Raw genomic sequence first — 14,978 nt, forward strand, 5'->3', positions numbered from 1 at the left:
ATTGCTTTTTTTGGTAGCCTATCCACTCCCATTCTTATCACATGTCCAGCCCATTGCAATATTTGTATTCTAATGAAGTCTGACAGGGGTGTTTCCTTATAAAGTTGATAAAGCTCGTTGTTGTATCGAATTGTGAGATTCCGTTTTCCCTCACAGGTCCTAGTATTCTCCTTAGTACTTTCCTTTCGAATGTGTCGAGTTTGTTTTTGGATGTTTCTTTCAGTTCTATTAGTCGAATTAAGGTTTTATAGATTCCCATCTTTGTATTTCAGTAGACACTTTTAGATCGAAGGAGAGAACTAAATAAGCTATGTTTGCCTGCGGTATTATTTTCCGTATTTCTCCATCTTCTGATCTGTCGGCATATATTTCTACTCCCAGGTATGTAAACTTTCCAACCGTTTCAATGTCATCTTCAGATATAATATTTTGTGGGACTATATTTTTTCATCATGTATCATTATTTTTGTTTTTTTTCTATGTTAATTTCTAGACCTAGCCTTGTCGTTTGCTTTTTTAACTTTGCACATGTTTCCTTTACTCCTGTTCATGTTCTACTCATAATATTAATATCATCGGCATAAGAGGCCAGTTAAACGGTTCTGTTGATCAGGAGGTTTCCTCGTCCAGTTTGCATTTGCCTAACCGCATACTCCAGTGCCAGGTTATACAATGTTGAGGCCAGCCCATCTCCTTGCTTCAATCCCTGCGAGACTTTGAAAAAGTCTGTCCGGTGGTTTTGTACTCGTACACATGCCTGAGTTTCATACATTGTGGCTTTAATGAGTCTAATTAGCTTGTGTGATATTGCCAATTCAGCCAATATATGAACAGCTTATTTCAGAAAGGGACCTAAGTCGGTCTTTTGTTATTTTTTGTTAAGAGTGGATTCATTCACTATGATGGTAGACATATAGTTTATTGTAGAAAGGAACCAAGTTAAATATATTATAATAATAGACAAATCGTATGGCGTACTTTTCGTTTACTACAGAATAACAGTTTATATCCAGACATATACATTTCTCGAAAGTTAGTTAACATGACTAGAGTCCCTTTCTGAAATAAGCTGTTCATATAGTATAGTCTGTTCCTTATGACTGAGTCGTATGCCTGTTTAAAGTCTACAAACATGTTGTGAACATGAATGCCGTGTCCCATGATTTGCTCAAGACCTGCTTGACTAAATATTTGATCCATTGTCGATCTTCCCCGTCTGCAGCCCGTCTGATACTCTCCAATTAATATTTTCTACTAGTGGTTGGAAGCCGCTGACTTATAATATACTTACGTGAGGACTTTATAATAATATGCTGTACATAGTAGAGAAATTCGACGGTAGTTTTTGTACTTTAAACAATTCAACAATGTTAAATATAAATTTTATTTATTGTTAATAAAAATTTAAATTTCTGGTGCAACTATATTTCTATTAAATAATTAATACATTTAAAAAATTATTATTATTACATACTATTAAATTTTTCTTAGGGGCCCGAAAATTATGTAGTGCCTCGGGCCTGATTTGAAGTAAAATAGGCTCTGAGGCCAGGTTCAAAGACTTCATAACGAGAGACTTATAAGACTGGTATGGGAGGAGATTCCTACAGGCAAAAGAACACTCAGACCTTCCAGAATGCGATGGAGAGATAACATCCAAGCAGATCTCCCAAAAATGAACATTCCATTTGACGCTAGGTTGATGGAAGACAAAACAAATTGGAAGAAAGTTGTACAGTCAGCCAGGACCCACCCAGGGTTGTAGCGCTACGTGATGATGATGAACATAACCTCTAATAACATATCCCAACATAATCTAATTATTTATGTATTAACATGTATTAGTTATGTACTTTAGAAAGGAACTACAACATTAACAGGGTTTAATTGTTTCATATGCTCAATGAACCCCAAAATATGAAAAACCACTTAATGGGGTACGTCTTTGATAAAATAGTGCTACCACTTACTTCACCTACTATAAAGTATCACACAATTTGAGTTAAAAATAAAAACCAAAAATGGACTAATTCACCCCTTTCTCAAAAACTCACCCCTTTTTCATATTTGGGGGTCCTTTGACCGTATAAAACAATAAAACCTCTGTAACGTTTTAGTTCCTTTCAGCCCTATTTTTTTATATATATAATAAATAGCTTATACCCCTACTAGACCAGGGCGCATCTGTAAAAATATTAGTAAATTTGGACGTTGAGAGGTGACTCAAATTTTTTTGCAGAAATTGCTTGAAATTAACTCAAATAATAATATTTGGGTTATCCTCCCTCTCAAAAAGGCCCGGAGCATTGTTTAAATAATCAAAATGTCAAAAAATGAAGGAAAAATTAGATTTTTTTCTTAGTTTTTTTTATGTTAACTTTAAAAGTATTCATTTACGAGAAAAGTTGTACTTAAAAAATAGTCACCGTTGTTGCAAAATAGCAATAATTGCAAAAAATACATACAAAAACAAGTATTCGCATTTTACGTTTTTCAACCATTTATGCTACACTTAGGACCTTCATGCTTCACCCAGAAAAACTTTATGATGCAGTAAAACAATGCTGTAAATTTCATTAAGATCGGTTTAACAGATTTTGCAAAATAAATTTTGCAATCCAGCTTTCGCAAAAAAAATTAATTTTCTCAAAATGTTACAGGACTGAAAATAAAGCAGATAGCAAGTTGAATTTTTTTTTCTTATAGAAGTGTACTGTACCTTTCATTTGCAATTTGCAAAATTAAAATCGAGTAACTACCACGGCGTCAGGAATTTTTTTAAATAAACATTAATTATTGGTGCTACGCGCAGGACAGCGGACAGTTTGCTCTGATTGGGTATTCCAATGACCTTTGATAATGATTGATACATTTGAATTTTTATTACATTTCGATATAAATAAATAAAATTTGTTTATTGCAAAAGAAAAACACATACTCTATCATTTGAAATAACTTTGAATTTTTTAGCAAAAGCTTTCTTTCTTCATATGTTTTAACTTAGAGAATAAAATGTTATTATTTTTAAACATATGCAATTGTTTAAACAATATTTCACAAACAATAATAAAATTAGTTTGATTTTTGTGGAATTAAAATATTAAAATACAACAAAATATGGAGTAAGAAAATAATATATTAGATAAAGATTGAAAGAAATTTTGGTGGAAATCAACTTGTGTGAATCGAACACCGCTGTCCTGCGCGTAGCACCAAAAATTAATGTTTAGTTAAAAAAATTCCTGATGCCGTGGTAATTAATCGATTTTAATTTTGCAAATTGCAAATGAAAGGTACAGTACACTTCTATAAGCAAAAAAATTCAACTTGCTATCTGCTTTATTTTCAGTCCTTCAACATTTTAAAAAATTGAATTTTTTTGCGAAAGCTGGATTGCAAAATTTATTTTGCAAAATTTATTAAACCTATCTTAATAAAATTTACAGTGTTGTTTTACTATATCATGAAGTTTTTCCGGGTAAAATATAAAGGTCCTAAGTCCAGGATAAATGATTAAAAGACGTAAAATGCGAATACTTGTTTTTGTATGGTTTTTTTTCGCAATTATTGCTATTTTGCAACAAGGTTAACGATGTTTTAAATTTCTAACCAATTCTATATTGTAGGAAATTTAATTACGTAACTTTTATGTTAGTACGACTTTTCTCAGAAGTGAATAGTTTTAAAGTTATAATCAAAAAATCAATAAAAAAATCGAATTTTTCCTTCATATTTTGACATTTTGATTATTTAAACAATGTTCCGCACCATTTTGGGAGAATAACTCAGATATTATTATTTAAGCTATTTGCAAGCAATTTCTGCAAAAAAATTTGAGTCACCTCTCAACGTCCATCTCAAAACAGATGCGCCCTTGACTATACTGATGTTTTAGGTACAAGAAATGGGAATGCTAGACAAGTACGTGTGGATTTTGCAACAAAGAAAAACATTTAACTTGAATATCTCACAATCTTGTGTTTTACAAGAAGATACAAGTGGTATCATTACAATGTCCAATTATGATCATACAGACGACTGTTTATCAATTTCAACGGTAGGGCATTCGAACAAATCCTTTTTGAGACCTTATAAAATATATCTATGTTTTTAGAAAGATCCAGAATTTCTTAAAGAAATAGAAATGTTAAGAAGATTCAAATCTCCGTTCCCCAGATTAACCTACGACGCAGTGACTGCGATATTTCATGCTTTGGAGGGTCTTGAAATTAATGATTGGTTTGAGGTAAAAGATGGTCTTTATTACTTAAAGAAAGCAGTGGTTAAACAGTTGGTTCAAAATATGAATTCGCTGACTTTTGTTGGTTTATCGGTAAGTACCAAATTTTAAACATATCTATATATACGAGATACCTCAGATATATCTGTAAAGGCGGATTATGGCGTAGATGCTATAATTTTGAGCTTTGAACCTTATATTGAGCCTAGGCAGTATTGGTAGATCTATTAAAATAAACACGCTGCGGTGGCTAGGCCACTTAGAGAGGATGAATGAGGCGGAGCCGTCGAAGCACATTTATAGCCAGAGACCAGATGGAATAAGGAGAAAAGGCAGGCCCACCGCACGATTTAAGGTGGAAGACGACTTGTGAGTGTTACGACCGAGAAGTTGGAAAACTAAGGCAAAGGATAGGAAGGAATGGAAGCTGATTCTGGAACAGGCTAAGATCCACCATGGGTTGTAGAGCCAATGATGATGATGATGATAATGACCAAATTTGAACATGTAGTCAGGTATAAAAACTAAAAAAGGAACCATTCTCGTTGGAACTTTACCGGACTGAGCAGATGGGACGTGAATTATAAATTGTAAAATTCCCTCATCTTTAGTCTCAGCATCCGTTATTGCATGCAAATTTTGGAAGCCTCGGTGGTGTAACCAGATAATGTTACCATTGTTTTCAATCTGGTGGGATGCAGAGTAATATTTTTAGTGTTATTTTATGTGCTATTAGACTGAAAACTTAGTCTTTTTTTAAATATTTTTTTCATAAATACACATATAACTGAGCGATCTTTTATTCAAGTATTTAATGAAGAGAAGGAAAGTATATATTTAAATTAAATCAATAAGATTATAACCTAAATATTCGTGATGTATTCTACCGTTACTTGATGGAAGTTCATTTTATATATAACAATAAATACAACAGAATACACAGGATCATGTCATACAACAAAAAGAAGAAGCAACATAGGTTATCTACGTCTTATAAATGGAGAAAAACGTGAGAGAAAAAACCTAGGAATACGAAAATGGTCAATGTTAAAATATGTAAGAGAATGGATAGGAATGTCAACACATTTACTAATATGAGCAGCACAAATAAAGAGTATAAAGAAGAAGACAGCGGGTAGACCGCGAAGGCCGTGAAATGAGATCGTCAGGAGATCGATGTATGACCGCAATTTACAAGAAAACGATGTCTTGGACAGAGAGGTTTGGCAAAGAATTGTACCCGTAAATAGATAGATAGAAGTTAGGTCTTTTATTAAAAAAAATAAGATATTAAAGAAACAATAACTTTCTTTAGTTTTTATCATGAACACCATATTATTTCAGGGAGCAGTGAGGTTAAGTGGTGGTGAGAGAATAGCAAACTCAATGATTCGACAGTTTCAAGGTAAAATCAAGTCTCAGTACTTAGTACCATGATACTACGACAACCAGAGATAAAGCCACGCGCATGAATAAGCCTGTCTCTCTCTCTCTTCTATGCCTACGTCACTGACCGACAATCGCCAGGCCAATTGTTCGATTTTTAACTTGGGTTTGTTATTTTTATGCAGATTGCGAAAGTTTTCGGAAAGCATAAAGCTATATTTTCGGGATAAAATTCTTAAATATAATTGGAAATAGTCATTACTGCCCTTTCAGCATGGTATTATTGTTAGTATTAAATATTTGCGACTACTATTTCTAGATTTAAAAAAAAAGATTTCAACATCAATTATATAACAACATATAATTTAAATCAAGATTGCTTAGAAGGACTATTCTCAGTAATACGTGCGATTGGAGGTTTACTTGATCATCCGTCTCCTTTGCAATTTAAATACCGTCTTCGTAATTTTTTTATGGGTCGGAACGATGAAGTTATTTCACTCTCAGCTAATGTAAGTAACCTACCAGAAACAACAAACATGTCGCTTCAACACATGAAAGCAGGAAGCTCTTTGAATCTTGATTGTTACAACAATGACGTAGTAGATTCAGTGATGATAACCGAACCACTCTTTAGTCAATTAAATCTTCCAGTAACTTCAGAAAATGAAAACCATCAAACAGATTTTGAAATGGAAGAGTTGTATCATGATGGATGGACTAGAAAATTTAGCTGGTTTCATAGCTTTCAAGCTACGACATGAAGAGAGTTTGGGCAGTTCTACAAATAGTAACACTTCTTCCTCGTGGGTAAATCATCTCTCAGAAGGGGGTTTGGTGAAGCCTTCAGAAATATTACTTACGAACTGTCGTGAACTAGAAAATATTTTTCGCCAATTCAATGGGGACACTATTAAAGTTGGCATCAAAAATTATCAAAAATCTTTATTGGAAAGATCCGTTCATGTTAAAATACCTGGTGATGTGAAAAAACTATTTTTTAGATGTCTGATGTATTTTCGAATGCGAGTTTGCAAAGAACAAAGAAACAAATCGCCAACTGCACCCAAAGGACAGCACTAGAAGGCTTAAAACTACCGGTGCTGGGAGGAACAGAGATTTAATTTGCCAAAAAACAAAATACCTTGGAGTTTATACTGATCATAGGCTGAAATGGAATACTCACATGTGCGGTGAGAATTGGGGCTTATTAGACGTTTTAAAAAGAGCCACATTAAAGAATGTAATCTAGAATTAGAGGACCACAATAGATCTGAAAAGCGAAAAGGTAGCAGTGGATTAGGCTAAACGGCCACCTCTTTAAATCCATCTAAATCTATCTCTGAATTTTGTTTTTATAATTTTAATACTTCTTTGAATTTTTAGTTTTTTTTATTATTTGTTAATAAACCATCTTTTATTTGACGCGGTTTGTTTAAAGTTTTCTGCATGTCAAGAAACCTCTTAAATTTTTGCAGTGAAAAAACTATTACGTTTTTTAGTACAGTACCTACATAATATATTGTATTAGTTTACTGGTATGATTATAATAATTCATCAAAGTATAAATTAAACAGTGTAACAGAACAGACGAACGGCAATTTCAGTTATTTAATAACACGAGAATGTATAAAACCGTATAGTATGCTTTCTCATAAGTCTCCGTACAAGTTTGTCGGGCGCTGACGTCATGCGCGCACCGGTTAAAAGTTGTTCTCGAAGTGGCTTTATCTCTGGTTGCCATAGTATCATGCTTAGTACCTACATACATTTATATATTTTTGAAAAAATCTTTCATTTAAATGTGGAAGCATAAACACTTTTACTGTACAATTTTTAATACAAAAAATTACAGATTTAACGTTGACCACTTAATATCTTACTAATATTATTGTTATTAAGACTTAATCATTTACTTATAATAATATAATAATATAATATACATTAATATTATAATATAATAATATAATAATATTATAATAATATAATAATATGTATACACTCTGGGCCGAAATAAAGGAGTACAGTTTTTGGTTAAAAATAACTTTTTTGTTTTTTGGGCGATTTAATTCATTTTTGCAGGGCTAATAACACGCCCTCAACATGACTGCAAATTTGGAAGCAAAAATAACGTAGAGGGTCGGACTTATAAAAAAATTTATGTAACGGTGCATTTGAGCTAGTTGCAAATGAAAATTGTCTTAGCTAAAATTGAACTAATATATGCTCTTTTGGTTGGTCCACTATCCAGAACACTTCAGTAAATAGGAAATTTTTCAAAATTACCGGATTCGCAAAATACCTTTTTTTTATTTAAGTCATGTTCATAACGCGCCTTCACCATAAAATTTGAAAAAATCCCGAATTTGTAAAATATTATTTTTTACTTAAATTAGGAAATCTTATTCGAGTACTTTTCTAATATATTATATGTTCACCAAAACGAAACCGTCTTAACACTAAATTACATCTTTTCCATCGTTTTTGCCTAATATTAGCAGTAGTTTTGTTAAATGTCTTAAGAATTTCTCAAACGCTCAAATATGTCAATTTTACTTAGTAAGCCATGATTGCTTAGGTTGCCATGTTTGTTTTTTTTTTAGTTAAATAAGTAAATTGGCCAGTTCATAAGGCCACTTTTAAGCTCGGAGGACAGAATATTCAGTGGCGACGCTTGACTTTTTCTAAAGTGTTACCAAAACAAGATGTAAAAAATCTTATTATTTAAAAAATATTTTGAACCTCCCAAATATAAGTTTTTGTTTATTTGCAAAAATGTTAATAACAGAATTGTATAAAGAGGATTTTGTCATTAAGCCATTTGAAAAGCGTTTCTCAATGGAAATTAAAGAAAATGAGGACATTCAATCTTGCAATTGGGTATTTCTTTGACAGGTTTTAACCCGCTTCATTGCTGAAAAACTACTGCCAACGGATGCACTTGTAGCCAAAACTGTTAAAAATAGGTTTGCCAATTTAAAATCTTCCTGAAATGCATTATCAAGTTATCGATATAATCTGAATTTTTAAAAATAACTGTCAATTCTCTTATTAACTTAACTCTGTCAAATTTTTGTCCATATAGCTTTACAAATTGATGAAAGGCACCTGGGTTTTTTGTGTTATTTTTAAAATTGTCAAAATCATAATATATTGCCAAACACTCGAGATGCTTTATATTAGAAAACCTATTTTTAAGTTGAATAATTAAATCATAGTGTCAACAATTTCAAAAAAAAATTGTCAACGACACTAATTCATGTTTAATTGCACGCACACTGTAATAGGTAAGTCACCATTGTAACCATTTTAAAAAGTGGAAAAAGAGTTCTATTATCATAGTCCACAGCACCATTCATAGCGCACCCACGTCTTCGCCTTTCAAAATTTTCAGACACGAGCCGTTTCAGCCCGTCCGACCGATTTCGTTACCACAAACAAAAGTGGTAACAAAATACAGTGGCGGCTCGTGGCTTTAGAGAAAGGGTCGGCAAGGTTTTGTCTCCTCAGATAGGTATGCCACCTAATTAAAAGGCTTCAATTTCATAGGAGATTTTTGGTTTTGGTTTTTTTATTTTTTTTTTTTGTTTTTTTTTTGTTTTTTCCTATAAATTTAGAACCTAAACCTGTTTATAAATTAAGTCTATTTAGTCTACATTGTTTCGAAGTAGCAAAATGGGTTATAACGTCATTGTAAAATTTATTATTGATTTGGGGGGAATTTAAAAGTTTTTTTCTATTGACATTTGAAATTTGAGACAAGTTTGACATTCTCTCTTGTTTCATGGTGTTTCGACAATACGTTTTGACTCTTTTGAGACAACAGTGATCCCGTTTATTTGAGGCAGAACTTGCCCACCTTTGAGCACAATAATTTATTAATTTCGGGAACAGTTTTCTGGTAATTATACATATTTTGTAACTTATCCCACCTTCCGAAAATATTTGGATCAGCATATAAACCTGTTAATCCATTTTCTTATTTTATTTGACTAAAGAATGATGGATAATTTTTAATGAACTTGTCTAATAGATATTTTGAAAATTCTTTGGCGTAACTTATAAATTTTGAATCGTCAAAGATGTCAATGACTTATAACATAACAGTGAGTAAATAATCGTTTTGCCTGGTGCAAGATTTTAACTTTTGCCTGGAGACCATACAATTCACCGGACATCAAGGCAGCGCCGTCATAAATTTGCCTTACCAATTTATTTTTTATATAAAAAATTTTTAATATCCTTTAAAACACCAAAAATATATTCTGTCTTATGGCTTCTACACACTTCTGAAAACCTAAAAACCTCTCATAAATATTAGACGTAACGCGTATCGAAGAAAAAATGATACTTGTGAATGACATGTTACCTCTATCAGTAGTTTCGTCTACCGAAAAGCATCAAAATGTAACTACTAATTGATTCTTTCATTCTGTGCTGTTTTAGGTACGCCGATAAATGTCTTCGAGTCAGAAAGTAAATTAGAAAATTTGTTAAACAATTTTATTTTTTCTCTATAATTAACTTGATGTAACGAATCCTCCGATTCATCCTGTCACCTAAATGGTAATTCCTAACAATTTAAAAAATTACAATATCAATCATTAAACGACTTAAAACTACCTACTAATACTAAACTAAACTACCTATTTCATAATTTTATCCCGGACGCGATAGCAAGGTACGTGGCTGTACGTGCCTTGCTACCGTTTGCAGATCACCGCTAGGCAGATTGGTTTCTGCCGTACTTGCCATTCAAATAGTATGGAAAATGTATAATTGGTTGCCTATCGGTTAATATTCCATAGTTTCTCATTACAAGCAAATCTTCAATCTGGGGACGGCTTGCCGAGCCGGACTTTATAATAAGAATTCACACAATCGCAATCGGGTGCATGGCTATAGGATCATTTTTGAAAAGTCTCTTACACACAGTGCACAGGGATCACTTAACGTATGGGATCGATCGAATTATTTTAAAAACAATGAATAAAATTTAGTCTGTATTATTTCACAGATATATTTTTTATTTCACAGAAACGAATATCATCAACTCTGATTAAATTAAATATTTAAAAAAATCTATAATGTGTCCATAAATTTGTGGGTCGGCACTGCCGACCCTGACCAGCCGCCACTGACAAAATAACCTGCAACTGAGTCGCATAAACTCGTCAATATTTTCGTGCGTCTAGTTGGCTTTTTACTGAATTACTATTAATTAACACTCATATTTCTATTGTAAAAAAAATTAAATGGAATTATTTTACAGTAGTGATAAAATATTTTTGTTTGCAAGATTCTTAATTGTTACCAATGATAACAGTAGTTACGTGGATGCTTCGCCAGTGAGAGTATTAATGAAATATTACCGTGAAAAATATAATTATGGTGCAAGAAAAATTGTAAATGCATATCCTAAAAAAATTGACATATTGGAACGATAGGAATGTTCTTAAGACATCTAAAGGAAACCCATGGGTCTATTGAACACAAAAGTGGAAGAGGAAGGAAGCGAAGCTCAAGAACTGAAGAAAATATTGCTAGAGTAAGGGTTGTTATAGGAAATTTGCAACCTTGGCACATCAGTTCGAAGAATCATTAAAGAAGATGGCCATCTTAAAGTATTTAAAAAAGTAATACTGCAAAGATGTAATTTACTACTAAGAAGATTCCGCTCTCATAAAGACATTAGAAAAATATGGTTTTCAGATGAAAAATGTTTTATTTACGGTCTCCTAAAAATACCCAAAATAATAGGGTGTATTCCGACGTACAATTTAAGAGAGAAATGCCTCTAGAGCATCTTTTAATTGAAAAAAGTAATTTCCCAAAAGGTGTAATGGTCTCTGTTGCAGTATCCATTTTGTGAAAATCTCGTCTGATTTTTGTTGATGCCAGGGGTGAAACTTAATTCAGAATAATATCGAGAACAAAAAATCTTGCAGCACCTATTACCTGAAATTGAAGAAGTATGTTATGATTACACTTTCCAGCAGGATGGTGCGCCTTCGCACATTTACCACGATACAAGGATATCCTTGAGTGAAAATTGCCCGGACTATATTGAGCCAGGAATGTGGCCACCTAACAGCCCAGAATTAAATCCGGTTGGCTATTCAATTTGTGGAATTTTCGAACAAAATTTGTATGACGGACAACAATTTGAAACCGTCGAACAGCTCAAAGAAAGAATGCAGTTTATTTGTAACAATTTTGAACAGGGTGTAAATGGGGCTATAAATTATGGAGCAGACGACTTCAAGAAGTGGTAAACAATAATGGTGGCCACATTCATAATATTTTATTCTTAGTTTTAAAATTATTAAGCTGTTTTAATAAACAAAATGTGTTATTTGTTAAAATGTTATATTCTCCTAGTTTAATAAAAAATTATATTTTGCGAATCCGGCAATTTTGAAAAATTTCTTTTTTACTGAAGTGTTCTGGATAGTTAACCTACCAAAAGAGCATATCAGTTCAATTTTAGCTAAGACAGTTTTCATTTTCAACGAGCTTAAATGCACCGTTACGTAAATTTTTTTATAAGTCCGACCCTGTACGTTATTTTTGCTTTAAAATTTGCAGTCATGTTGAGGAAATGTTAGGCTATTAGCCCTACAAAAAGAAATTAAATCGCCTAAAAAATAAAAAAGGTATTTTTAACTAAAAAATGTACTCCTTTATTTCGGCCCACAGTGTATATCTTCTTCTTTATGTGCCGTCTTCTACCGAAGGTTGGCGACCATCAAACGATAGGTTTCTCTGTTTTGTGCCGCATGTATTATGTTCGCAGCTTCTGGTATTTGAAACCATTCTCTCAAGTTTCTCAGCCAGGATTTCTTCTTCCTGCCCAAACCTCTTCTACCTTCAATCTTGCCTTCGACACACAGTGTATATAAGGTTATTTAGTAGTTGTTTATGATATAAGTGTTAAAAGTACACGTTTAAGGCACGCATGTGAAAGTTTGCAGATTCTGCAATTCACATGAGTGCCTTAAAAATGTACTTTTTAACATGCATATCATACAATATTTTTTCTACAAACGTAATTACAGGACAATATCTACAAAAACTTTTACTTGAACTTGACTGACATTCCATTTTTATATTTTTTACCATTACGTCAAAATTGCCTATACGGTCAATACGAACTGCAGTGCCTTAAAAATTTTAAAGCACTAGTGCCTTAAAGTAACATTTTTAACGCTCGTATGGAGTGCTAAAAATTGCGTTTTTAACACGGTTGTAGAAAAAATAAAATATAATGTTATTTAAAATATCGTTTACTTATAAAATGATAAATTTTGTTGATTTACGAGACAAGCGGTAGTTAACGACCATTTTTTTTGCTGTCCAGATACATTTAAGAGCATGGAACTAATGGTACAGAGGCGTACTCTGTATTATTAATAAATAAATATATTAGCGCCGTATTACGAAAGAAATATGTTTTTGACGATATGTTACAAGGTTGAAACAAACACTTATTGTCTTTACTGATATTACTATTGTATATCACACTGTTATATTTATTATTTTTTAGGTGGGGCTTTGAAGATTGTAGCAATTTTTGACTCCATCAAGAATCAACTCAACTTTTCCTGCGACCAATGCAGGAAGATGATTTGGAAGAACAACGAAGTACCTCTAGCACGGCGCACACTCAGAGTTTCCAAAATAAAAATTCCGAACGTTGTCTTCATCGCCATTATACTATTTTCTGTCTTCGGTATTGCAGCGTCCATCAGCTTCTTATACTTCAACCTAAGATTTAAAAGAAAAAAGTTTGTCAAACTGTCGAGCCCAAATTTGACTAATATTACTGTGCTTGGGTGTATATTAGTTTATTTGTCTGTCGTGGTCTTGGGATTTAATAACTCTTCGACGTATTTGAGCCGATACTTTGATACATTTTGTTCTGTAAGTATTAATTTAGCCCGATCAGGAACACAAAATTTTACGAAAACCTCCAAAAAATTAAAGGAAGGATTAAAATTTGGAAATAGGTAGTTGAAATTGTCTATTATTATATAAGAAAAAGTTTACAATTCTACATCCCCTCCATTTTACAAAAATTGAGAAATACGGGGTGAAAAACATTTTCTCGTGAGTGAAAAAAATATACGTTCAAAATAGGCCCGGAATTGGTTAACCCGCGAGTAGTCGCGCGGTGAGATAGAATCTCAATTTTTAACCTTTTTCGCGATAACTTGATGAAAAATTTTGCAATTTTGAAAAAATTTCGTAAGTGCCTCGAGGAAGGGTGTAGTAATGCGTAGGAATTTTTTTTCTTCTTCTTTTTGTGGAATTTATGGCTTTGGGGAGAGCCAATTATAGCTTTAACCCGCGAGTAGTCGCGCCGTTAGATAGAATCTCACATTTGATCCTTTTTCGTAATATAGTAAAACCTGTCAGTAACGGCCACTAAAATTGAAAGAACTATTGGCCGATATAGAAAGGTGGACGGTATTGCCAGTTTTTGTAGTCTACATATAATTGGTTTGGGAAATTTTTAAACTGGCCGTTAGGACAGGTGGCCGATGTTGGCAGGTGGCCGTTAACACAGGTTTTTTTAATAAAATTGCTAGAAATATATATTTTCAATATAAAAAGTAGATAAAAATAGTACAAAATACAAATTTGTTTTAAATTCGTATTTTGAGATAGAATCTCACACGCGACTATTGACGTTACAGAAGTGAGCGCGACTACACCCGGGTTAAAATGACTAATTATAAGCAACTTCTGTTTTATAAAGTTTTTTCACTAAGTTCGAGTTATTTGCGAGTAAATATGTTCATTTTTAACAAAAAAAAAACATGTTTATTGACGGTTTTCCGCAGATAACTCAAAAAGTAAGTACTCTAGCGAAAAAAATATTCTTAGTAAAAATATAGCTTATAAAAAATTGAAAAAAATGGTGTACGTGTGAGGACTGCAAACCCAGTATAATCAGAGTGGTTGCTAATGAAAAGTAGGTTATTCTTCGTCAAATTCCAAATCGAATATTTTAATGTGAAATAATCAAACAGAGCAATTTTCGGGGAAAATTCATTACAACTTTTTTAAAGTGTTTAAAAAAGGTTTATTTTTGTTGTCTAAAAAAATTTGTAGCATTAAAATAAAGTGAGTTACGCTCAAAATATTGTTGGTTCCTTTTATTTTTTGGTACAAAAATCGCGAAAATCACCCCATAATTAGCTTCCCAAATAAAATTAATCGTAACCGCTTCACAAGTTGCTTTACTTATGTATTGTTTATATTATCTATAAGTTTAATTGGTTCAAAGTGCTCAGTTTTAAAAAAAAATTGGGTTTGGGTCATTCCATTTCAAATCACTCAATTTTGG

The 14,978-nt window shown here is 32.5% G+C and overlaps 1 protein-coding gene across 1 annotated transcript in view; it reads left to right on the forward strand.

Moving 5' to 3' along the window:
- LOC114329765 (gamma-aminobutyric acid type B receptor subunit 2) overlaps window positions 1-14,978 on the forward strand; it is a 41,462-nt gene that overhangs the window by 9,060 nt on the left and 17,424 nt on the right. The window contains exons 6-8 of the mRNA XM_050641198.1: window positions 4,115-4,333; window positions 5,585-5,645; window positions 13,158-13,549. Of these exons, the coding sequence (XP_050497155.1) occupies window positions 4,115-4,333; window positions 5,585-5,645; window positions 13,158-13,549 (672 nt within the window). The remainder of the gene's footprint in view (window positions 1-4,114; window positions 4,334-5,584; window positions 5,646-13,157; window positions 13,550-14,978) is intronic.

This window comes from Diabrotica virgifera, chromosome 1 (genome assembly GCF_917563875.1).
Source record: "Diabrotica virgifera virgifera chromosome 1, PGI_DIABVI_V3a".
Classification (NCBI taxonomy): Eukaryota; Metazoa; Arthropoda; class Insecta; order Coleoptera; family Chrysomelidae; genus Diabrotica; species Diabrotica virgifera.